The 27,451-nt window shown below is 36.2% G+C and overlaps 1 protein-coding gene across 1 annotated transcript in view; it reads right to left on the reverse strand.

Moving 5' to 3' along the window:
- Positions 1–24,898, reverse strand: part of LOC139970938 (B-cell lymphoma/leukemia 11A-like) — a 112,538-nt gene extending 87,640 nt beyond the window's left edge. Inside the window, exon 1 of the mRNA XM_071977016.1 lies at positions 24,510–24,898. Within this exon, the coding sequence (XP_071833117.1) occupies positions 24,510–24,705 (196 nt within the window). The 5' untranslated portion in view covers positions 24,706–24,898. The remainder of the gene's footprint in view (positions 1–24,509) is intronic.
- Positions 24,899–27,451: the final 2,553 nt, after the last annotated feature.

Genomic DNA, 27,451 nt, shown 5'->3' on the forward strand with positions numbered 1-27,451 from the left:
AGAAAGGTTGCTAATACTAAAGTTGTAGGGTTGGCACTGTTTGTTAATGTTAGCAACAACATTCAACAGGTAGAATAAAATTTTCAAAGGAACATTAATATTGTACTTGGTACTATTAAATTACTAAATATTGATAATATTATGTAGTTAACATGTCTTTAAATGTTAAAGTACATTGTGTTTTGATACAGAAATTGGTAATCCCCTAGACAACAGTCCGTGTACCTGAAGCTTTGGTTAGTACCATTATACTGATAGGGGTAACTTAGGTTGGCTCTGAATAAAAACAAAAAGTGGATATATATCAATAACGAAAATGACTGCTTGCACGGCAGAAAAGGTGTCAGGAACAAACATATATTTGGGTGCAGGGTTATAGCTAGGAGATTGTGAGTGCTGGTTAAATAAATTTGCGAAGCGTAGCGAGCGAAGCTCTCGCATCTCACGGCCGGGGGTCCAGGGGCCCGCTTAAGGGCCCCTGGTGGGGTCCAGGGGCAAATAACAGAAAAAGGTGACGTTATTATCATGTTTTACGGCAAGGGAAAGATAAATTTGTTACTTTTGTTGTATTTCACAAGCATTTTACTATTTTTTGTGCCGGCCGGTGGACTGTTTATTCACTTCCAATGCCGGCCGGCAGGCGTGAGTGGCGGTTACCACCGGCTGCCGCCGGCCGGCGTGGCTATAACCCTGTTTGGGTGTATTCTGACTTAAAGTTCTCATTGATTACTCCAAAATGCATATTACATGCCAACCCTAACGCATTACGAGTAGAACTCCTGTGACAAATCTTATGTGGTACAGGTAGGGCCCTTGTAATGTAATCTGCGAATTAATCAGGTCACACATCCAGAGTCTACGCATGCTTCTTCAATACCGCCCTCATTTCCATTCGGGGAACATTTCATACTGAAGTTTTGAATACAGTATGCCTACAGAAACAGCATAGCTCAGCTTAAACCACTATATTGGCCATATCCTGTCATGGGTCTCATCTGAATAGTTTACTGCAAAAAGGAAATATTACTTCCCTCTACATGTCCCCCAGCTTCCACCCCCACTCCCCCTAACCCCCCCCCCCCCCCCGTCCAGCCACAGGGAAACTATACAGTATTTGCTGTGCAAGTCCATTGGAGTTTTAGTAAAGTATATCCACAACGTACGTTTGGTCAAACTAAATGTACGGATGCCAACCCTGCTTTGTGAAGCTATATGGCCTATACTGATCCATAACTATTCTTCTTTTTTATCTAGGGTTTTGGCAATAAATTTTTTGAAAACACAACTTTTACTTCTAGTTTAACACGATATTCTCTTTTTTTTTCTTTACTCTTTTCATTCTCCATGTGCAGCAGTCTGTCAAATCAAAATTACAGAAACCAATTCATTGCTTCATATCAATAGATCTATATAGGTAGCTAGCACATAGATTGGAAAACCTGTTTGATCATTTAAGTGTATGTGCTCCGGCTTTTTCGTTTCATTTTGATTGAATTTGCATAACTGTATCAAGTTGCATCAGCTGGTGGTATTCGTTGAACCCTAGAATACTGATTAATTTGATTGCCAAACCATATATGGGCCGGTAATATAAGTACGGAGCGTACAATTCTTCCCACTCCTCGGCAGACAACATTAATGCTCGCCCTATCCTACGTGTGTAATTACCCTCAACTTTCATGGTTTATGACTTCCACGTCACAGAAGTTATTCGGTATACTGTCTGGGCATGACATGGCGAATGAAAAGTGGGTACTTCAACACATCCGTCAGCTAATGTTACACATCTGCATTTATAATCATATGTATGTGTTCAAAGGCCAGATGAATTGCAATAGCCAGAAAGCAAACAACTCATTACCAGTGTTATTAATAGATGCTAAAAGCAGCATGCAGACCACAAGGTTCAATTTTAATCTTTGCCCTCCTTCCCGCTTCTTGCCCCAGTCCACTTCCACCTCTCCTCCCCTCCCTCTACTGCTCCTTCATCTCACCATCCCATCTAATCCTATTTTGTTGGAAACTCAATTTCAAAGCTTTAATGACTATAACTATGGAAGTTAATATTATGACCTAAACAGTTACAAAAGACGCACATTTTACAAATAAAAAAAAGATTACATTTCGAGGGACACAAAAACTTTCTCAGATTGTAGATTATATATGTTACTTTTAATATTGGAAAAGTTACCAGCAACAGAATGGCCTCATGTCATATACATGTGTTGATCAGATTCTCATCAACTCATGCGTGGATATTGCAGGATTGATGAAAACTTGCCCACCCAAATGCAAAATGCAGAGTTGGATCAAAATTATGTTTTACTAAATTGAGCTGCTACTAGATCATTTAACAGAATATATTGTACCACCTTGGACAACAGGTCAAGTTAGTGTCACATCTCTGAATGACACCAGTAGGTGAATTCTTTGCTATTTCATGATGAAAGTAAGTTGGTTATTACTTAGATTTTGATATCAATATAACCTTTGCTTTTTACAAAGTCTTTTGAAATTCCCACCCCCCCCCCATTTCAACTACTGCTTCTGTTACAGACTGGTAAGCAATCATACATACAACAAGGCAACACTCTGGCTTGTCTTTACTAACCTCATGTAACCAAAATAACATATAGATGTAATGCTAGATTGTTATGCTACATTAAAAAGTATCAAAGAGTACACTTATGACCAAGTGTATTTTGTAACACTAAAGTTGCAGTAATAAGTATATCTTCCATCAATGAGCTCATGTAAGTTATGTAAAAATGAATTATAAACAATGGCTTAAAATTTAAACATTGAAGTCCTGTGGGAGCCACCAGCATCATCAATTTAGCATTAAAGGAGCATTTCCAGTGATATAAAGTATATTTAAGTTCAGAAGTACCAGCTACAGAAACAAATACTAGCACTCAATGTTGTTGTTTTTTCAAGACTATATAATTCTGCCTGAAAGTCAATCATCTGTAAAATTAATAATAATTATAATCAGCAGTTATTTTTGCGGCGACCACAAATGTGGGTGAAACCCGCATGGGCTTATGGATTACAACTTTCTGCAAGTCGGGTGGCTTCCAATTCAACATTTAAACTCAAAATTAAACTTAACTAAAAAAACTAAAATTTGGAAGCTTTTCAATTTAGAAAGTCACAGCACCGGTAAAAATTTGTTTTTAAACAGCTGGTTGCACAATTGTGATGTTACACTAGACTATTCTGCTTCTCAGTTTGGCAGGTACAGTCTAGATTAAAGCCCATAGCCATATATCATTAGTACATTAAAGAATCTAGTGCTTAAAATACTACCATACTACTATGTGCATGCAACTGTGGAAAGCATCACTGAATAAATAATACTGCTGCAGTACGTTGACTTCACACAGGATACAATGGGCCCTTATTGATTCAAAAAACCACAATATAGCACTGCTCACTCATACATATATTTATACATAATACCCATTTATACTGTACCAATGACTTATAATCTACAGACTTCTAACTAATTCAAGCCATCAGTGATCTGAAAATGAAATTGGCAACATTTTCATGACTCATCCAGAACAAAAACTAAAAACAAAGTCACTGTAATTGTGCAAAGTGAATCTATAAATCTCCGTCAAAATTTGATGATCATGAATGATGTCCACTCTTTTTCGTACCCTAATTTCTTGTTCCTTGATATAACTGTTCAGACTCCTTTGCTTTTGTAATATTGAGGTATTTCAAGCCCCCCCCCCCACCAACCCCTCTCTCCATCTTCCCTCATTATTGCTTGTAATATAGCTGCTGAATGGATCTCTATGCGGAATTCATCCCACACCAAGAAGGCAACTACAGTCCATTAACATAATCTCCAGGCACCCCCATTGGCACTATTAGCATAAAATATTTTCTACGATAATTTGAGACATTGCTTGTATGGTTTATGGTTTATAAATACGGTATTATTTAAATAATTTCACATTTGTAAAAAAAAAAAAAAAAAAAAAAAATTCTACATTGCAAATTTTCTTCCATGCGTCTGGAGTAGCTAAAATCTGCTTCGGTCTTCACAATTCTACGCCCTTCTTAATTCTTCCGCATTTCGATTTATGCAGCCGAGAATGATGTCCGTTGGATCTGAGATACAAAATGGACTTGCATTATGGTCACTTCTGATCAAAATGAGCATCTCCAGCATGGAATGGCCCAACTGGAAACGTTTAGGGACATTAACGAGTCACATTAGAAATTCTTCATAAGATGACGTAGAAATTGTAAGATAGATGCTCTGTTATAGTACTAATCTACCTACATATATATACCTATTCACCTCTTGCCCAAATTTAGTCTGTTACCCGTGTGCACATCACACTCTTTGCAAACATTTCTCACTAAAACTACCATGGTACCAGCTCAGTTTCTCTAGGCAATTAAAAAGTCAGCTCTAGAGAGCTTCTGCACAAATGGTAGGGAGAAAGTCCTTCATACGTAGACCCCACGTCCTAGCTACTCCGTCGTCACGGCGAATAGCGCTTGACACTGGACCTCAGTATGCGCACTCAATTCAGCACGCCTGAAAATCACCCGTGTCATTAGCATTCGAACGGAGGGAGCGTTGCTCTTATGTTGCAAATCAAAACCGTCAGCGAGATTCCAGTTCCTTGAAACTGTATCTCATTATGTGCTGAGCAATCTATCGGAGCCTAGTGGCAAACTAAATTGAAACATTAGTGTTAAATGCAAATAGATTCATTATACATTGAAGGAGGAAAAAGCCACCACATTCCGCACGTCACAGTGTTATAGCTCCGGAGGAACTGGTGCGAGGCAAAAGTGAAGTGTCCATGTGGCAGGTCTGTGTACGGGGGCAAATTATTGATTTTTAACCTCTCAACCAAATACAGTCTGCCAATCTTTATTCTTCTTTTTTGGGCTTTTCTACGAGATATTCTAATTCAAGGGCAAAAAAAAAAGAGAAAAGGAAAGGAAAGGAGAATTGGATGAGTTTGGCTAACCTGTTAGAACTAGTGTGAACTTAAACGTGGAAAACTGTGTTGAATGTTTCACGTTCATCTGCGTGCGTAACGGATTAGAGTGACTATACTTACAACAACGTTTAAATGATATAATCGGACATATATACAGTAGCTAGAGTTGAAAAACATAGATTAGCTACACTCCTCTACAATTTAACTAATAAAAAAGGTGAAACAACATAGGAATTTATGTTTTCTTGTTGCTTTAAACCAAATGTGGAAATTACAGACATTACCACGTAATCTTATCGCATTTAAATATTACGTGGTAATACATATCCCCCTCCTATCCCTCCTCCCCCCAAAATTTCCCTTCCCCTCCCTCTACTCGAGAGAGAGTATAATTATTAGTCAACCATACCAGAAATTTTTATGCAGATTCAGGAAAGGTCCAGCTTCTTTGATTACAAAAAAAAAAATATTCACTCCACCATTTAAAGGCAATAATGATCAGGCAAAGTACTCCTTTACTATACATATCAATGTGCTGCTAATTTACTCTTTGTCGTTTACAAAGAAACATGAAAGATGCTTTTACTTTGTGTGAAAGGAAATCTATGTAAAGAAGATGAACTCACCATTGTGTTTATATTAGACAGCCTTGTCCAAATCATTCAAATTCTCAAGTTCTGCGTAGTGACTTTCACAAAAGTGCTCCTCGTTACAGACACTTAAAATGTGGATAGTATAGTCGTAAAATGCTTAGGATGTGGGATACATTCCCACGGTCCAATCACTAGTTGGGCAGGCTCTGCACATAATTTTGACAACTCGTCGAACGGTTAAGTTTTTGCATCGTAGGAGTCGACGATCGATATTCGGCATTATGACATTTTTTGTTCATCTCTGAACTTTTAATGAGAATTGTTTTGTCTTCTCGTGTGAACTGGTCATTTGAAAATTATCATCAAAATACACATCACACAAAGCAAAATATTACACAGTAATTTCGTCCAGATCGTATCAGGCAAGAGGCACTTCGACAGGACATATATCCAATCAGCAAAGAGACATACTCTAAGTCTTTAAAAGCGGCATGAAGGGTTTTATTTCAGCTAATAATACAAACGACCTCATACCCTCAACCGCCCTCATGATCTGAAAGATGCACAACAACCAATGCCGTTCACAAGAAAAAAACTGCCATATTTTATATCATTAGAAATTGAGATCGAACTCAAAATGCCGTGCGACTGATGTTTTCTATTAAAGATATATACTGACAGTGGAACATTTCATTTTGCCAAGCTTACAAAAATCATAAGTATTAGTTGATGCATGTCGTAAATTTGAGGACGACTAATCAAAATAAACTGAACACTAATAATTTCTTGGTAGCCTTTAACGTTTTGACCAGAGGAACTAACAGTTATTAAAGTTAATAGATTAACCTTAAAAATCTTGAGCAATTTAGTTTGCTTGTTACTGCAGTTTGACGCTGAGAACTACTGATTTTTACTCCAAATACCATTTAGTGTGCCACTAGTAAAACGCAAGCAACCATCAAGTTTGCATTTTCTTCGACTGATGGAAGGATTAATTAAACCTGATAATTACACTTTCAATGTGACATGTTTACACACTGGTTAGTCATCTAAACTACATTCATTGATCATGCTTAGATTCAAAACAACATGTGAATGACAATTCAGTCCCCAAAAAAGAAACTTTCCAACATTTTATTTCCCTGTTAATTCCTCAAGTATTCAGAAAGTAAAAAAATTAATTATCATAATTCACAAAATGTATAGAGAGAGACTGCATGGAACTACTGTAAGCTACTAAAACAGAGATTATTTTAGAGAGATCGGGATTCAGTCCACTCTATTGCCAAAGAGTACATTAGATGTAAATTCACTAATAATGAAAATTTAAAAAAAGCACTAACAAGACGCCATTAAATTAAGTCAACTGTTTGTTTGTTTGTGTCCTTATTACATACGGCCGCTGTAAAACTGAGCTGAAACTTTTCGAAGAAAACATTAGGAAGTTTATACCACTCTGTACATATCCAGCTTTATATTTGTAACCATTACAGATCTTTCTTTTTACAGCTAAAAACAGAACTGAATTTTGCACTGTGGGAAGGTTATATTACTCTTCCCTGTCTATACTGCAGTGGTCCACAAACTTTTAGACTCACAACCCAGGATCTTCCCATGAGGACTGAACCACAACTCACCACAACCACCCCTCCACCGCCCCCTCCCCCCCCCCCCTCTGAATCGAACGAAAGATAGCTTGCCATAGCATATTTTCCTGCCCTATTGTCAGAAGAAGGAATAAATGGCCGTATGTATATAGTATCCCATCATAAAAGAACACCATTTATAGGCTAAATTATTACACTGAATTTGGGAGACGGAAACGTTTTCGAAATGAGGGTTGTGGCTGTGGGGTGATTGAATGCGGCTCTCTGTTACATTCTAAGGCATCCATCAAATTTTGCAATCTGAGGCATACATTTAGACTAAAAAAATTAGGTCTACTTAAATGCAAGGTACATGTACTTATAAATATCCTCTTGGATTTCAAAAAATCTCCCATCTGAATGTTTTCACCAGCTGGCTGATGATGATGATGATGATGATGATGAAGGTGAAGAGTGGGAGGGAGGTTGGGGGGGGGGAGGAGGTGGTTTGTTCCTCAGAATGCAACATTTCATGTGTAAACTAAAAACTTTTTGCTGAACACCCTTACATTAGAGACCACTTCAACAATGCCAAGGTCTCACCTCATCCTTTACATAATCATGGAAATCATGTCCCCCCCTGTATCCCCCCCTCTATTTAACTACCCACATTACTAACACATGCATGTAGGATATCCTCCCTGCATGGGATACCCCTTCCAGTTGATTCGGTCACCTCTGAGCTCAACCACTACGTGCAAATACAGTTGTGTTTACTAAATATAAATTGCTAACTATAAGCACATACTGAAGCACTGACCAATATTATATGTATATGTATATATGGACATTATACCACACAGGCCACAGTGTGCAAAGACCTCTCTGTACACACCAGACAGTTATAAAAAGCATTGTGTATGTTTAACCAGACATAATGCAGAACTCAAAAATTCTTATTCAAGTTTTTTTAATACGTTGAAGGTGCGATATATATAGACTGCGTAATGCTACTACCAGCATCTTATCATGATACTGAGTCCATACATGTTTAATGATACTCCCTCTGTTTACATTATGATGAATGCATTTCGTTTCATGTATAATGCAGCTTCCAACCAATGTAGCTAATATTTCATTGCTTTTGCTACAGGCATGTCACAAATCATTACAACACACTGTACTGTAAACCTGACACTTTTGAGCCCACCAGTCTTTTCTCTCCATAGCTTTGACTCTCTCTTTATCATTCTCTTTCTCTCTCAGCTCGATCTCCGCCTCTCAGCTCTCACTCTCTGGATGATCATGAGCTCCCTATTCTTATAGTTCTTCTTTACTAGCTACATGGCATCTAAATTTAATCCTTCTCCACCAGCGAGTGTAATACATTGCTATGATTTATAGCAACTTTGCTTGCATCCTTGTGGAAATCAACCCCAACAGTCCACCAGTCACTCCCGTTCCCTCCAATCACGCTCGTAACCTTTGATCTTTAATGTTCCTCACTATACACATTGCACATGAATGTTTTCCCCTATAAAACGACATACAGCTGATCAATGCTACAGGAGCCACACAGAGCTCAATGCACCCCACAAACATATATATACATATATATATATATATATACTCTCGAAAGCGACTCACTGTTTATGTTATTCACCCAATGTTCTATAGACTAAAGCCAGATAAACACTGCCTCCTTTGTACACTCATACAACCGCCACTGAATATGTGTGCTTGTATGCGTTTCCTTTTTTTTTTTAACTTGTTTCTTTTATTTTTTGCTTTCCCCTTCTACTTCTTCTTTTTCTTCTGCTTCTCATTCTGCTGCTGCTGCTTCTCCTTCTCCCCCTTATTTTTTTTTTATTTCCACGTTGGCCAGTAATTGAGAAGGAGAGCCACAGGCAAATCATCCTGGTTGATGAGAGAGACTGACACATTCAATCACATTGCATGGCTAATGCAAGAGAACATACGAAGAAGAAGAAGCTCGGCTTCGCACATGCACATGCAGTTGTTGAACTTGAGCTAGCTGTGCAAATTATGTATTAAGCATGCGTTGAATCACAGAATTAACTCAAGAGTTGGTAATATTTTTAGATTAGGAAGATTTTCAGGCAATGTGAAATTCAATGCCTTGTTGTTAGGCAGGATGGCACAGGGCTAGTACTGTAGATACTGTAGATTGTGCAGGGAGCGGATAGAACCGAGAGCATGCATGTGGCCCGAGTTGAATGCGACTGCGGCATGTATCATGTGTCTATGTAGTCATGTTGTGTACGATACAGACCTCTACATGTTACATGTATACAGTGCAAACTTGTAGCCTATCCAGCTTCACGACTTAACAGTCGGTAACACATGGTTTGCAGCATTGGTTTTGTTCCTTTGATTATATGTTTGATTGTTGTTGTTTTTTTCATTCTCCTACATAAATTTTATGAACGGACACAAATAACAGTTTTGTTTCCTCTTAATATCATGTCAACCTGTTTAGTCGTATGAATAATGTGTGTTGCTATTTTCCTGTTTGCAAACTGTGTGCACGATGTGTGAACAGGTTTTTAATTGATACAGTCGCTCCAACCACTTTACACCCACTACAGGTCAATGGTAATCATAAAGCAACAAATATATCCATATAATATCCTTAATGTATATTTCTAAAGAAACTTAAGGCAAAAATGCTTATAGTCGAGCACTTGTGCAATCTACGACTGAGGTAAATATTTGGATATTAATTGGACTGTCTCATTCTACCTGGAACTCCTGCCTATAAAAGTTCTTCACTGTCATAGCCCATCCCCAGTCCAGGCCTCCTGGTGTCTCTCTGGCCTCTTCCTGGACTCCACTGGCCCAGCCCCTTCTCTACCTGACCTCCCTACCCCCTCTCCCTGGACTCCACTGGCCCAGCCCCTTCACTACCTGACCTATCCCTGTCCCCACATGGTCCTGCCCCTCCTGGCAGTCTGCCCCTTCCAGTCTCATACCTCCCGATCCCTCTCCCCAGCCCCCTCCCCCAAATCTGAACCCTAACATATTCAACAAGTAGACTAAGCAGGAATATATCAACAAATTTAAAGTTCTGTGAGAGAGACTTGCAGTATCTATTTCAAAACGATGAAAGTCATGAGATATGATATATCAGTCGGCAGAATCAACATCATTATTCAGTTGGTTAATTTTTGATATTTCTATTTGGAAGTAAATCTGTGAAACAAAAGACTACAAAATGGCGATGGTCCGGCTTTCGCTCAACGAACAGCTGTTCTGATCTATCTTTCTAATGTACAGTTAAAATCGGCTGCATATATTGCAGAAGAAACAGACCGTCCCATCATGTTAAAGACATCATCAAGTTGCAAGAAGTTTGAAATGCTCCCACCATTTCGGAACTTTCTTTCTCTCTTTCTTACTTACTTTCATCTTTTGACATAAAAATAAAAGCTTGGATGAGGAGACAATTGCTTAGTGAGTTGCCAAAATCTGCTAATTGCAGAGAAATGGGAGCTGCTGCGTTACTTAATTCCCACGATGACGAGTACCGTACTTGCAACTAATTGATGGGGATTCTGTCGTTCATGGGTGTAATTTATAAAAACATAAAGACTACATGGTCCATTGCACAGGCACCTTGCTGCAAAAAACACTTGAGCAAAACTTGTCAGTGCAAATCAATTGCAAGTTCAACTTTTGATGTTTGAGTGAACCATGTAGCAGAAGATGTTAAATATAGTAGATTCTTATAAAAATCAAGACTTGTCAAACAGGAGAGACGAATATCTGAATTATTGAAAACATACTCCACCGGCATAACATCCATTTCAGCAATGTTTGCTTTAATACCTGTTTGCTTGTTTGTTTGTCTGTTTGTATGTATTTATATGTATTGTTTTTTTGTTTTTTTTACTATTAATCCAGTACGATCAGGAAGTTATACATTTTCCTGTAATACCTTCGGACATCGCCACCTACTTTATACTACATAGCTGGACTGTTGTTTGTAACAGAAAGTCTAGCTTCAACTTATAATCGCCACAATTTTTCTCATTCACTTTTTGAATAACTCATTGAAATATGACAAAGGAAGAGCACTTTTTTGGACACTGAGTTTCCATTTCAAAGCGTTCATCCGCTTAAGTTCTAACAGCGAGCATGCATGGCTTTATCACCATGGTGACATTTCGACAGCACAACAAGTAGTTTTCAAGTATAATATTGACGGAAAGTGTATGACACCTGATAACTTTTTAGTGACAGTATGCATACAGCTACAGAAACAGTACCGTTATATAGATTCACATATATATCAATGAGTTGATAAGAATCAGAGAAACTCCACCAGTCTCCCCCCCCACCAAATGCCATCAAACTTCTCTCCCTATATCTACCAAGTATATTCTAGAGTTAACCTCCCCCACCCCTCCACCCTCCCCCACCCCTCCACCCCCCCACATGCCAACAAACTTCTCTACCTATGTCTAGCCAGAATATTCTAGAGTAAAACTCTAGCAACAATATAAGCAATTTCAAACTCTCTTTGATATTCAGGTTTGACCTCTGACCTTTGAACTTTCATGTGTAACCCATTTTCACAATCACATTTCACAATCTGGAGCAAATTTGCCTGATCTGCTGCTCTATTTAAAATACAAAGTTATGTAGACTTTCCTATGTGGTATTAGTGTCAGTTACTGATATAACCCACTATCGATTTGAAGCCGTAGTCCACCCTCTCTCCTCCTCCTCCCCCCGACCCCCTCCTCCCCAAATAATCCCAGTCAAGGTCCTTTTGATAATGACCTTTGCTGACCTGTCACTACCTTGGTACCTACCAAAGTATGTACATTTCTTCAACTCACCACATGTATGTGAGGACTATCCCTCTTCCCAAAAATTTAGTTACATTTCTTACAAATAAATATGTACATCCCAAAATTATAAGAAAAGAAAAGAAATTGTGCTAAAAAGCATTGATCCTGCTGAATATCACTTAATTACACTGAATCTTGAAAGGTCCTGGCAAGGACTTACTGAAAGTGTGTCTGAGCAAACCAGTAGAACAGTTAAGGTTTTACCTATAATACATTATATGCAGCTTATTCAACTCTATGCATATTATCCCACACTCTAAAGAAAAATGTAAGGCCCACCTACTGTAATATTCGCAAAACCACTTCACAGTAAGACAATCCCCAGGCTTTTATGTACTACACTTTTCAATGTTTGACCCCCCAAAACCTCAACTGACCTTTGACATTTTCAGGCTATCAAATTCTGATGCAGGGAGTACCTCTGCCAAAGGAATGTACAAATTTTTTGTTGATAACTCTTTGGCCAATGCCAAATGCATTCAATCAAAACTAGATACCATTTACCAGATTTTTTTTTTATTTTCTATTTTTACTGCCAAAACGTACATGTATTTATCTCCATGGACTCAACGTGACATTTAACTTGTTATTCTTTCCTCAACTTCAAATATTTTTTTTGTAGCTTTTAGGAAACAGTTGACAAGATATGTTGCTTTTTTAATGAATCAAGGAGGCGTTGGCAATATTAGAAAGTCATTGTTACTTTGACCTTTTTTTGCTTCTCTTAGTTATCTGGAAGGGAAGAGGGAGGGGGAATGTTTTTCAAATACAATTTCTCTTGAGGCAGCAAGAACTGAAAGTTTTGTTTTCTGTGTTCCTGTATATATATATATGTAGTGAATTCTCATAATTCGTTAATTTCAGCTTAGAAATTGTTGCTATAATTTATTTAACCATTTTTCCTTTATTTCAAAGGTCACATTGGCATGCACAAGCTTCTTCAGGGTTAGCTCATGCACCTATCTGACCATGCACATATTTACAACTTGCACATGTATCATATTTTGTACATGTGTGTAATATAAATATCGTTCCACAGAATCCGCAGATACAATGAAGGTCACTCGACTATATACAGTTTTGGAGGAAGGTGATTTTACGCGACTTCATGTTCAATATGATATGTTCAAGTATACATGCAGATACATGGACACCTAATCCACCCTTCCAGCAGCCCCACCCCCCCCCTCCCCTCCTCACAGCAATGTTGCTGCAACAGGTGGTATATTCAACACCGCTGAACATTAATCTGCCACACCTACCATCTCAAGCCCTGTGTCAAGGTCTCCCTTATGTCACCTACAGTAGTTGTATCTGGATTTCGCAAAAGTTGAACGAGTTCCCAGATTTCATGGTTATGAAAATTTACACATATGGTTACTTTGCTTGGTGAATTATTATTTGTCATTTGGAATCGTGAAACAGTACATTGTTGAGTGTGTTATGAGTTAGAACGTTTGATACTGTAAAATGTTCTTAAAAGAGACCACAAAATATAACTTACAAATATCAATGGATCATTCATTTTGATTTTAAATCTATATATACAGGTACTCAGTGATTTGAAATACTATAAACTAAAGCGCTTGTTTTATTACAATTCCCACATAATCAGAGTGACCATTCCAGGGAAGTTGAGGAACTTGGGTTTTCTTGGGCAGTGTACATTTCATAATTCAAGTATTGTTATCAAAACACCAGTAATCCCTTTCTTCAACTTTCAGATGGTAAACGGACGCTAACATGATCTCAAGACAAAAGACATTCGCTCACTGTCATATTAAAATTCTTTAACTGTCATATTTAACTGTCATATTTAACTTTCGAATAATACCTAAATAATTGCTTTTAAAGTAAGATACACAATGACGATATTCCTACAACTTTACTCTAGTGTGCATGCATTAGAACAATCTCTTACAATAATTTATCGTTTGTAGCAATTTTCCGTTGAATTTACTTCAAGTAATTGTTCCACAGCTTCCTAAACATTGTTTAAACCATGACAAGGAAAAAAGGCTGCCTAAAATTTGCAGAAACAAAATTGATTCTCTGATCTTGAGGTGCAGTAGTAGTTCTTGTTTCCATCAAAGTAACTGAAGTTTCTCCTATTTTTGTCTCTCTTTTTTGTGGTGGGTTGGGGGAGGGGGAGGGGAGAGGGGAAAGGCTCTGAATTAAAGCAAAATGACACCACCGCACACATTAGTGTCCAGCTGAGTGACATAAATATCCATAAATATGACATGTACAGGTATATATACAAGTTAATCCCCCTCACTCCCCCCCCCCCCTCACCTTCAACAAAAAACCCTTTGAACAATGTGAAATGTGGAAACTTTTAACAGACGAACCCCTGAATGGGTTGTTCAATGTACTAACATTACTGATGTCTTGTGATGTAACTTTTAAAGGACGCCATGTATCTAGATAAAGAAAGATGGTTGGTATGGTAGTCATTTCATCATTTAAAAGTTCTAGCCATTTTGTCATCTAGCTGTGAAATGAACAATGAGTTGTACAGTACTTATTGGAATGTTTGTCCAGCTGTTAGACAAAACAATATTCATCAAGTTCAAATCTCAAGTTATAATCACTTTATTTGAAAGGTTCCCATGTTCATATTTATAAATCTGGATAATAACTAGACAATAAAACCATTGACTTGTTTAAGACTACAAAACAGCTTACATAAAATTTATAATTTTTTTAAAATGAAATATATATAAATAACATCAGGTGAAGGAGGTCAAAGACTGTTTGACCTTGGTATTTCAAAAACTAAAAAACAATTGAAGGCACATAAAAAAATTGACCCCCCTCCCATCACAAAGTTAAGAAAAGAAAGAAAAGATATTAAAGAAAAAAGTAGTTGCAGACATAAACACTACAATGTCAGTGCAACAAGCACATCCCTGGTTACCATGGTAATAAGACATTATTGCTGTATATTGATCATGATGTTCATATAAAATAACATACACATTTGTTAGTGTTCACAGCATACTATCATCTCTATTGGACACCAAAAGTCTCATCAAATATGACAAAGAACTGCTGTAAAAGATACATCTACATACATTATTATATGTTATAGATGTTCTAAAAGATTGTGCAACATATTCCTGAAGAGAACATTGATAGGGTGGTGGCTGACATGATCTTGTACAGTGATGTTGCTGTTGAACGTTAAATATGTAAATTTGACAGCTCATATATGCCAAAGTGCACCATAATACACATTTTAGGCGATCAATTTCTTTGTGATTTTACATCAATATATATACATAAATTGCCCTTTCAAATATGCATCCGACTTGGAGAGCTGACAAAAATTATTATTTTGTGACGATACTCGCAAAACGGTTCAAAACATGTATGAGGATGCTCTGAACATATATCATTTCGCATATTTTGACCTCATTTAATTTATTTGCTTGTAAACAACAATTTGTTGCATGCTGAAAAGAAAGTTGTCGCACATCATATGTTGTGTATAGCCATCACCATAAGAAGGTCACAACAGGACAAGATGTCACCCTATTTGGTTTTATAAACTCTTTATGGAAACGCATCACTAATACGACGGGACGTACTGTAACTCTTTGAAGTTTGATTGTACCATCATAGCTCTTCGTTTTTAGTTTTTTTTTTGCTGTTCTTGCTCTTCTCTGTGTTTTAAATTATGATTTCGGCAGAACTTGGTTAAACAAAAGCAATGTGTTTGAGTAAAACCCACACTGAGAAACGTTTTTAACTTTTTTAAGGTGAATTTTGATAAATGTTACATACATAATTTGCAGTATAACCCAAGTCTTTTACCCAATTGTCCTTAAACTGCTCACTTTAATATGAATGTAGAGCTGCGAGTGTATGTAAATGTAAGATCTTGGAATATATCAAGCTGTTGTCAGACTCATTAACCGAACCATTATATTTATCAATTACATTATAGAATTTTTTAACTTTTTCTTATGAAAATTGCTCTGAACAGAGGTCTTGTGGTTCAGATGTCCGGTCAGTCAGACTGCCACTTTGTCAATGTATGATATGTCACTGACTGCTATCAAGAGTTAAAAATCTCTTAGCTTTTCCTTGTTTTTTTTCCTCTATATTTTCACGATTAATGTAATTATTGATGTTATTAGAAAATATGCCAGCAAACATACATAATTTGGCACATAAATATTCAAATTTACCTTTTGCTCTCAAATGAATATGAAAAAAAAAGTAATAAATAAGAAATCCATCTCAACTTACACAGTTAGTTACTCAGTACTTTCTACCTATAGATGATGTCAGTTTTAGACTTGTTCAAGTCTTTGGCCTTTGGATACCTGTCTTAAATGATGATGGTTGCCAGACTTAAATTTCTTCTGAATTACCATCACATTATTTAAACTTAAATGTTTGCCCAATGCCATTGTAACAGGTTTTGCAGCTTAAACTTAAACTTCTACCAAATAGATTCTTGCCTGCATCATGGATCTCTAGCTAGCTAGACAAGGTGGTCTGATGATGACATCATATCCTATTTTTGACCTGTTGAGTTAGACACTGTAGTAGACAGACTAGTACAGTGTACACCAACATTGTACTTACAGTAGTCGGGCTATTACTTTTGGCCAGTCCAATGATTTTAGTAACCATCCTACTGTATATGAACACAGCTACTATTATGTCTGTTCATGCAGCTCGGCTGTACAGTAGCCCTATTTACTTGTGATCGGGGCATATTTTTTTGGCTGAGTTTCAAAATATACCATCAACTCTTACAAAGCCAGTGGAGCAAGTGGACTAGTAATTTACACCAATCCATTTTTAGTACACTGTGCAGTAAACACTAGATACCACTGCTGATTTGGCAGTCAAAAAGAGTTCCAGAATTCTTTGGGTCTTCAGAGTGACTTATATTTAGTAGAACTTTAAATACCATATTTAGTAAGTTCACCATGAACAGATCGAGTTCTAAGAAGTAACATTAACTTTTTTTTTTGACAAAGTCACAGATCTCTTTCATGGAACCCGGAACAGGAAGGCTGATCGATGTACTAATAGGTTATATCTTCCTCATGTCAGCCACTCTCGTCTTTTGGCACATAACCTATTTAAAGTACAGGAAGCTGGTGGCAACAATGTTATGTTGTACAGGATGTGGCCATACTGAATCATGAAGTGTAATATATGCTATGCTGTTGCTGTTAACCTACCACCCTTCATGTACACATGTATGTATACAAACATACATACCTTCCGTACTTGCACATGATGCATGCAGCACAGTATATCATGTTAGCAGACCTATTTTAGTACGTACTGTATGTACATGTATGTTATAAGCAAGCCACTCATGTGAACGAACCCTGTTGTCAGCCCACAGAACATTACAGTCATGTCCTGTCTATAATTTAACATTCACATCTAGCTGCTTTACTTTAACATAAAGACCACATACCAAAGCAAACACCACAGCATAGAACATGGCATCGCAGCAGACTGCCCTTTGACCAGTCAGCTCCCAAACATTTTTTTCCCCTTTTTTCTCCACAAAGGTCAACACGCTGACATTGGCATTGCTGGCTGGTAATGTGCTTCCTGATAGCAATATATATATAGGATATATAGTACAGCATAATGAATGTACTCTTAATGGCAGTTGACTCAGAGTGGACTGCAGTTAGAGCTGTCTATAGTGTTATGTATGTACGTTATGTATTCATGATCCGGAGTTGCACAATGACGTTGAGACAGATGCTTGTATTCACAGACGGTTTATAATCTGGGAATACAATCAGGTACAAATATCCAAACTTGTATTTTGCGGGTCCGATGGAAGAAAAAAGGGGGGGAACCAACCACGAAGACGGTGAATGCAACAGTCAGCAACATGAATCATGGCAGGCCATGTATCCACATTGTGGTCTCGATAAATCAAAAACCTTTAATCTTGTTTACTTCCAGGGATCATTCAGGCAACTTTGAGTAACATCTGAGACAGTACCTTCCAATTGATTATAGCTTCTTTTTTTTTTAAATCAAGTATGTTTGGCATCCACATAGAGCTCAATAATACTCAAGCTGCAAGATGGCCGAACTGTTACGATTTAGGATTTGCATGTTTTACAGATATGTATATGTATGCTATGCGGTTTGCAACTGTTTACTGTAGATACACCTACATATGAACGTTTCATCAAAGAGAAAATATGTATGTAAATGATCACTTTTGATCAGTTCAAACCACAGAATCCCTCATCATGAAAAAACTTTTAAATACATCTTATATTTGGCAGCTATATACACCTATATTTTAACCCTTCCTTCAAAGATCCAAGCTCTTATCTGACGAACTTTCTTCCAAAAGTCGTAAGAAACTTGCTCATTGATGGGATGATCAATGATTGCCCCTCAATGTAAAAAAAATCTTTGATACGACGACGTACATCCACAATTAAATGAAGAATCCATCCTCATATAGCAAGAGCTGGTTTAATAATATACTTTCTCTACTCTGTGTTAGAGTAACTATATATACAATTATAAGCTTTTGATTTCTTTCCTATCTTTCTTCTTTATTTTTTGGTTTTTGGCTGATAAAATGTCATACAGTATTTGAAGACATAATACATACTAAGTGGTAAACTGTTTACAACCACATAAGTTACAAATTAAAACATTACAGAAATTATTGAAACGTCCAATATCCGAATTGGTGCTTCTGATACCGAAATGATGATTTAAGATGTGAATTAAGAATGTGATGCATCATATTTTGCAAAGCTGAAAGTGAGGTTTGCCATTATTACTAATCTCCCTATATCTTCTGGATCTCACCTCTTCTCCTCATCCCCTCCCTTCACCACCAATCTTCTACCCCTCCCCAATTCCTTACAGCATTAAAAGAAGGTCCTTGTAGGTACAATTCTTGACTTGGCAATTTCATATTCTTTAATTCATATGATTACAAATATTTCAACACTTACACTGTCAGGTGCTGTTGAACTACTGTACACAGCAACAAATAATCTAGTTCTAACTTGAAGGGATCAGGTCTGAAGCTTTAAGGTAACATTGCTTCCCTTTTCTTTTTCTTTTTCTCGACATGGAATTAAGTTTCCTGTTTGCAATTTTAAGCTATATCAAATAATTATAACATGATGATCACATAGTGGATTAAGCTATATCAAGGATATAACATGATGATCACATAGTGAATTTAAGGCAGAATACAGCAAATCAGACACCATATGTAACCAAAGTTCGAAGGTATCGAGTTGCAGCCAGGAAAATATTTCATCTGCTGCAAAAACTATACTTACTCTTGATAAATAAAGTTGTACCAAATAGCAAATTCCTTTCATATAATTTAAACATTGATGTCCTCCACCTATTTTTGCAGAAGTTAGGGCTTAAGTTATCTCCCCCCCCCCCCCTCCCTCTTCCCAACTCAGCACCAGTTCTCAAAATACCTATGTTTACACTTATGATATGGATGTTTGCCCAGGTTATAAGCATCCAATGGATATGCTACGTGGCTTACTAACAGATTCACATGACTTTCAAGAATACAAATGACCCCACATGTAAACAAGGAATATGGAACTTTTGTAAGCTTCTTCTTTGATGAAGGGGGATATACAAGGGTATCTTATTTGGTGGGGGGAGGGGGATTGTTTTGTGATTGTTTCATGTTTTTATTTAATTATTAATTTATATATTTTTTTATTTATTAATATCTTAGCAGGAAGAACATGGAAAGTTTAGTATAAAAACTGTAAAAGATATCTAGTTCTCTACTTTAAGATAAATAATCTCCAATCAATCTTGAAACAATCGTTTAAATATATATGCATATATATGTCAATTCTTAAACAATTAATTATGTAAATTATCTGATCAAGAATTATCCATGTAGCCACTAGAATGCAAAAAGCTCATTTCATCATGTATATAATACAAGATTAAAGACTAACAAACATTCAGCCTGCATTGCCAATGAACCTTATCTACTCTATCGGACCATTTCGGCGGATTCAATGTATGTATGATAGGAAAAACCCCATCAAATTTAATTCATGCAACAATATGCATTGATGTGGTTAATGATAGCCACTGCAAAATCTGAAAATGGTTTCAACAGGACTATATATACTGAAGAATTGACCACTATGAAAGCATTGCTTGACTTGATAAATCAAAAAAGTCCTTTTTGTGTTCAAATAATCGAATACTGTCTCCAAAACTGCATTTAACATGTATTTAATCTACAAGACAAAACACTATGAAAGACATATATTTGCCAACTGTTCAAATATCAGTTGATCATATAGACTAAATCTTTATATTTATTTTTTTATTTTTTATCATTGATATATGATCCCAGGGATTTCTGTGATATATTTAAACAAGAAAGTCAAAAAAGAAAAGAGAAAAAAGATATGGGCAGAATTTGATTGAAATGGATAAATTTAAATGCCACTTGACAACATGAGCAGAATGAACAAAAAAGATAAAATAGAAAATCACTTCAATTAAGAACCTATTGGATTTACATCAAAAGTGGAAAAAGGAAAAGGAATATAAAAATGAAAAGCAGAAGTACAAATTTACCAAGATTTAGACAAAGATATTTCATCTTCAAAACACTGGTGTCAGATCATTATTGATATGAAATATTTAATATTAGCTTTGACTTTTACAGTTAGTGGCATAATGTAACCTTATTTACAAACAACAAAACTACAGTCCTAGTCCACTCTCTGGTTAAATTCAAAAGGATTTTTTAGCTTTATATCTGCAACACAGATTAATAGTTGGAAATTTGCAACCAGTGTAAACAATCTACATATTCATATGTATGTTTATTCATGAAGGATAAAATTTATAGCTGTTGTCTTGTTTGATTCAAAAGCAATAGATATGTTGCTTGAAAAGGTTCAACTTTAACTGACATAAGAAGCAGATTGCTGCAGCATGATCAATATACTGTATAACTGATACATACAGCCCCCCTCCCCCCCCCCAAAAAAAAGAATAAAAAGTCTGGTACATTGAACATGTTTTGGTGAGGGGAGAGGGGAGTTCAGGAGTGGCAGAGATACTTGACATTTTGCAGGAAACATTTTTTTCTTTTTTTATAATTTCTCAAATTTGTCCACCATTTTGTTCACTGACATTGAAAGATGACATACATCACATATTATCAACAACAACAACAACACTGTTTGTTTTCTCATCTATTCTTGGCACACTTCCCCTCATTGTCTTCTTTCTTTCTCTCTCTCTCTCTCATTTCTTGGCATTATTTACTCTTTTTTTATCTTCTTTGTATTCTCTTCTTCTGCTTTCCTTTAAACAGTCCTTAGAGTGCCTTAATGGAAAATGACAACATAATTTATCTGCTAGACTTAACAATAACATGAATTGTGAAGGAAAAATTACTTGAGTGTATTGTACAGGATAATTGATTTTAAGCTTAAAACCTGAAGTCAACTCAAGACTCATTTTTCTAATGATGTTTTGGGGGTAATGTTTGTCCCAAAGACAAATATGGAATTTCTTTTAAAAAAATTGTCTCAACAGTAAAATCATAATCATCCCACAGGATGAGGTAATATTTATACGACTACATTCTGACTGTTAGCTTCTCTTTTTTTTATATTATAAACATTTTTTTAAGAGAGCTAGATGTCTCTCTAGTAACATTGTTCTTCTCAGCATTTCAGAATCAGCCCTGTTAAACAAGTAATTTTGTTTAATTTCCAGTTAAGAAGCAGCATATTAGTATTATCATTGTTTCTTGCTACTGTTTCAAGTTATTTGAACTCAATCCTGTACCAAATAAGTTTCCTAAGAGCTAAAACAATAAGTAATAATTTAAAATAGTTCCTTACAACACTCAGTAAATATTTAGCCTGATCGGATGTTACAAAAAAAATTAAGAAAGAAATCAGGGTGCTGTCAGGTGAGGACCTGTTTTTACTGTAAATAGTTTGTTACTAGTAGTCTATACTTAAAACATTTTTAATATGTTATGACTATAGAATCAGAATGTACAATACTTATGTTTTAATTTAGAATATTAAAACAAGGTTGCAGAAGTATATTTTAATCTTAGTGTACTTCACTTTCTTTTGTAGTATATATTGCAGCCTTACAGTTATTAACTTTGGCTTCATGAAAATTTGTATAGTCTTTTTTTGTTTCAAACTAAATGCCACTTATAAGCAGGCAGACAAAATATAGTTAATCCTTTACTATTTAACTCTGTTCAGTATATTTATGCACTGTACTGACTTCAAGTAGAAGTGCTTATGAGCTGTTAAAATTGAGTTGATCAGTACTTACCTAGGCACTGTGTTATTTTATACCTTTCACATATTAGTCCTGTGTAATTTTAAATTACTTCTAAGTTCTATTCAATCAGAATTTAAAAATTGAACCAAACCATGCTATACTTTCAAGTGTTTCCTACATGTTTTGAATATATATGATCATTTTTAAAATGAGAAGAAATTGTTTTAAAAATGCCAAATTTCTAACTCAACTAAATAAGCCTAGATAGATACCAGAAACTATGGAAATTCTGTTCTGAAATTGATGACACTCCTTCAATGAAAGCTACAGTAGGCCTACCTTAAACTGTAATCCAAGTGAAATTTGTAATGGTTAAATAAACCATCATTTAACTGATTGAAACAAAAGCAAAAATCAAGTCTTTCATTTGGCATATGTACAGTCAATGCATAATATATAATAATAAATATTTGTTTCCTCTTTCCTGTTTAAAAATAAAGCAACACTTTATTCTTTAAGTGGTATAAATCTTAAAATCCTAGTCTAGCAAAGTGACTATATTGTAATCCTTCAAATACATGAAATACAGCCAGGAAGTTTATATGCCATTTCAAAGAAAAAAACACAGCAGAATAACCCAAACAAATTGTTCAATTTGTCAAGGCCCGTGCTTGAATGTTTACAAAATTTACTCTGTTGTTAACCATATCTAAGATAGATGAACTCTCCTATACAAGCTTGGCATGTTTCTACCCATACATGTGTGTTTGCTTTGTCTTTTCTTAATTAAAAAAATATATTAGAAACATATTCTTATCATCTTGAAAACAGTCACCTATTACTATCTGATTGCAGACAAGGTAGCTTCTACTATCTACTGTCTAAAAACTAGAGAATGTGTTTGCAGGTTGTTGTTTTTTATGAATAAAAAGGAAATAATTGTTTTGCTTCTTGAAAACCATTTAGACTTGTATTAAAAATTGTTTACAACAAGAAATGTTTACTGCTCTTTAATCTCTACAATTGGAAACTAAATTTGAAATTGGGAATGAAACCATAGAAAGGATTACCAAATCTGTAGAACTTTTTATTCATTTATGTTTAATAGTTAAACTGATTTTCTTTGCTTTTAAATATCTTCCAATAGAAGAGGAAAATAATAGAACTGATACATGACATATTTGTGAATTCCTTTCTAATAATACTGACTGTGAATGTTCTGACCTATGTTGCATATGAGTATGGGAAATGTTTGCCATAAAAAAAGGTCCAAATGTATTATCAACTTCCAATTTTAAATGATTTAGGCTTACACCAACCAGTTACATCATTAGATTTGCAAACTAATGGACAATATCTAGAAACTAAGGACCAACAAGGATGTATTTATGCAACTTTGCTGTCTCAGAAAGATGCAACAGGCTATAGGTCTCAAAAAACTGTCATATAAACCACAGGGCTTAGTAGAAATTATTTCCATTCCATATCGCAGAAAAGAACCAATACGTTCAAATCTAAGGCTATAACGTGCTAAGTATACTGTGACTGATAAATACGTAACCGAATACCAAAACACTTTACGAACAAATCAATTCCGATACGAATTGCAGTATCTTTACTTCTAAATGAACATCCATATTTACACTATTAATAATTTTCTGTGCAAGAAATATAATTTTCTCTGGCAAAAATCACGCTTGTTATACAGAAACTGAAAGAGATCTTATGAATTTTTGTTAACGTACACTCAGCATTGATGCTTGCATATATATACCGTAGTGTACTACTACTGCACAACAGTGTTTTAGCTCGGCCTTCTTGTATCTGACCGTTTCACATTCTGTTTCCGTCCGATTTAGCGCCTAATAACTACATACAGATGAATTTATTCGAGAAATTAGTCAATGTTAGGCCTTCATTATGTTTCTTCCGTCACATCGATATCATAATCTTAGAAAATGGTTACAATTCAACTGGTCAAAATTTGATCTGAAAAAGTTTTGCTGTAGACGAGTGACCAGGCGAACAGTGTAACTGTACATTGGCCGGTCTAGTTCCGTGTTTACACTAACAACCTCGCACTTGACCAAGTGGCGACGAAACTTAGCGTACTAAGTGATTATGTCCGTAAAATTAGTTCCTCAAAACTTGAGCCTAAAAAGAACGAAATTTCTTCAGACTTACCCGTTAAGGTTCTCTTAAGCTGCATAGGGTTGTCCTGCTTCCGGCGTGACATTCTCTCCCGGAGCCGGTGAAGCGGTGGACAGGGCTTTATAGCGAACAAAGACTGGCGTCCCTGCGCTGAAAATGGCGGTAGTAGTAGTGCGTTTGAAAGAATGAGACGAAGCTCGGTCCGCACTGCTGCGTGCGCACAGTCCATCTCACACACCTGACCGACAAAAAAATCCAGTCAACGTCGGCGGCGGCGGCGGTCGGGGGAGTGGCCCAGTCAAAACATAACACGCACAAAATAGCCAAACGTTCCCTATTTTTATTTACTTATAACTTATCATTCATATTTTTTGTACGAATGAGGCACGTCTGTTTTGTTTGGGGTGGAGCTCTCATTTCATTTTCTATTGGTTAATGGGTCTTTAGCCACTTTACTTGTTTTTTTTTTATGGTTTTTTTTTTTTGTTTTTTTCTCGCAGTGCTAAAAGAAAAGGGGATAACAGTGTAAGTGTCTGTATACTGATGACGCGAACCTGATGGATTCTTAAGGCTGTAATAGTAGAGAGGGAAATCATTTCATCTCCCTGAGAACATGCGTAGAAAACAGGCTAATCATGGATAATCTAGTTTCTTATTCCTCTTCTTTTCTTAATGTATCCATATTTTCATTACACTTCCCTCTCAGTATTCCTCTTTTCCTTCTCATACTCATCCTCATCCTCACCCCCCCCCCCACCCACCTCACCCCGTCGCTCTATCTCTCTCTATCTACCTTATGTTATCTAAAGCACGTTAATAGTGAGGGGTATTTTAAGGATTGATAATCATTTTCTCAAGTTTCTTATGTGGGTAAACAGTAAACGATCCCTCCAGCAAGGGCTATGTTTAGAGGAACGCCCTTCTTATGGCATCAACACCACCCATAGTGATAAATATAGCAGTGAAATGATCTTCACAATCTTGACAGACGGCTGTCTTGGACCTCTTGTATTCGTGCTTTCTTGTCACTGTTGCAAGATGCAGTCAGTTACTATCGTATAAGTAGTGTGTAGTCAAATAGAAAGTAAATATGCGGATAGTTGATACAGCAAGCTTGTGTAAGTACCGAAGCTGAGATGGAACAAAATAGAGGGCGTGCCTGTGGATCGAGTAAAAGTGGGTGAACTGAAGTTTTTGAAAGTTATATAACACGTGGTTTAGACGGAGGCCTTAATGTGACTTCTCTGTTGTGTATGGAATCCTAAAAGTGATATGACAACACAAACAAAAGAGAGAGAGACAGAGAAAAAGAAAAAGCTAATGATAAATGGTGACACAAGAAAATATGGTTAAATTTTCTGAAGGGATGTGAAGCGCACAATAACGTGTCAAAAATGGGGAGTGAACTTTCCCACACTCCGACAGTTATATCCGACGAGGCTTTGCTTGGCACAATTGATTTGTGTATGTGTGTGTGGGTTATATTTGTTACTTTTTCACATCAGCTATAGGTGGCGTCCTTTTCAATGGAGGGGATTGCGTGGGGAGGGGAAGGATAGGATGCGTTATGTATCGGAAGGATTCAAGGGTAAGTGGTTTACTGGATACCCTCACAATGCTCTATTATTCTTAGTTCTTATCTGAAGGGTTATGTCTAAAACCGGAGAACAGTATCTAATAAAAATGAGAGTTTATTTAGTAGTGGATCGATGAATGGTGACTTTTCCACATTATTATGTGAAGCAAAGACAAAGACCTACCATTATTATGTAAGGCGGGCGGGGGGGGGGGGATGGATGTTATAGTCATCAGGCATTGGATATCAAAACTGAGTCCTCAAATATGTAAGTAAACTTTGCGGTACTCATATAGCGATATCCGGGCCAAGTTTACATATACAGTAAGTTTACAGTATATATATATATATATATATATATATATATGTATATATATATATATATATATATATATATATATATATATATATATATATATATATATATATATATATATATGAACCTATATACATCTTACTTGTTTCTCGTAGTATTAAAATTACTTAACTTTATCCATTATCCTACAAGCGTCAAGTTTATTAACTATTCTATATCGGTTAAAACATACGTATAGGCCTATATATTATATAATCAGGAGGTTATTTTCACGACGCTTAAACGACCACGAATGTGGGAGAACCCGCAAGGGCTTATGGATTACAACTTTCACGCCTTCCAATTCAACAGTTTAACTGAAATAGATACTATTTTCAATTAAAATATCATTTCAGATAGGAAAACCGTAGATTGATCTTGGTTTGAAAGCCCCTAGTAATACCCGGCCAGCCGGGTATCGAACCCAAAACGTCCTGAGTGCTAAGCATCATTGATTCAAATGCCACCGCCTTTAATCACTCGGCCAAAGCACCTACACGGAGAGAGAGAGAGAGGTGGAGAGGAATACATTAAATCTGATTCGTATAATATCCATGCAGCGTCCAATACATTTATCCCTTTTCCTTTTTATGGGTTTTGCAGTAGTCCACCGACGTACAGACATTTTTATACGGGTCATTAGATTTAAAGTCTTACTTGTTTAGTTCTGTCAAAGGAGCCGCTATTGAACATCTGTTGCTTGCTGGGCTCAACTAAATTTCGTTTTATCTTGAGCTTGCAATAATCTGTTTTGGAAATATATACCCGTATTTTAGTCAAATGCATCTGTTTTTCGTGGCTTGACGTGACCAAAGTCAAACTTAACTTATAAAGTTAATTATTCACGGTTTATATGACGCTTTGATAAACAGGATGAAAATGGAGATTATTGTAGAATGCCCTGCAAGATAACGAATATGAAATTACACATGAACATGTATGGTGTATACATATATATATATATATATATATATATAAAAACGTACTAAATGTATGGAGTGAATCTTGCATTGAACGTTTGAGTGATTAATTGATATCTGAACA

This window comes from Apostichopus japonicus, chromosome 8 (assembly GCF_037975245.1).
Source record: "Apostichopus japonicus isolate 1M-3 chromosome 8, ASM3797524v1, whole genome shotgun sequence".
Classification (NCBI taxonomy): Eukaryota; Metazoa; Echinodermata; class Holothuroidea; order Aspidochirotida; family Stichopodidae; genus Apostichopus; species Apostichopus japonicus.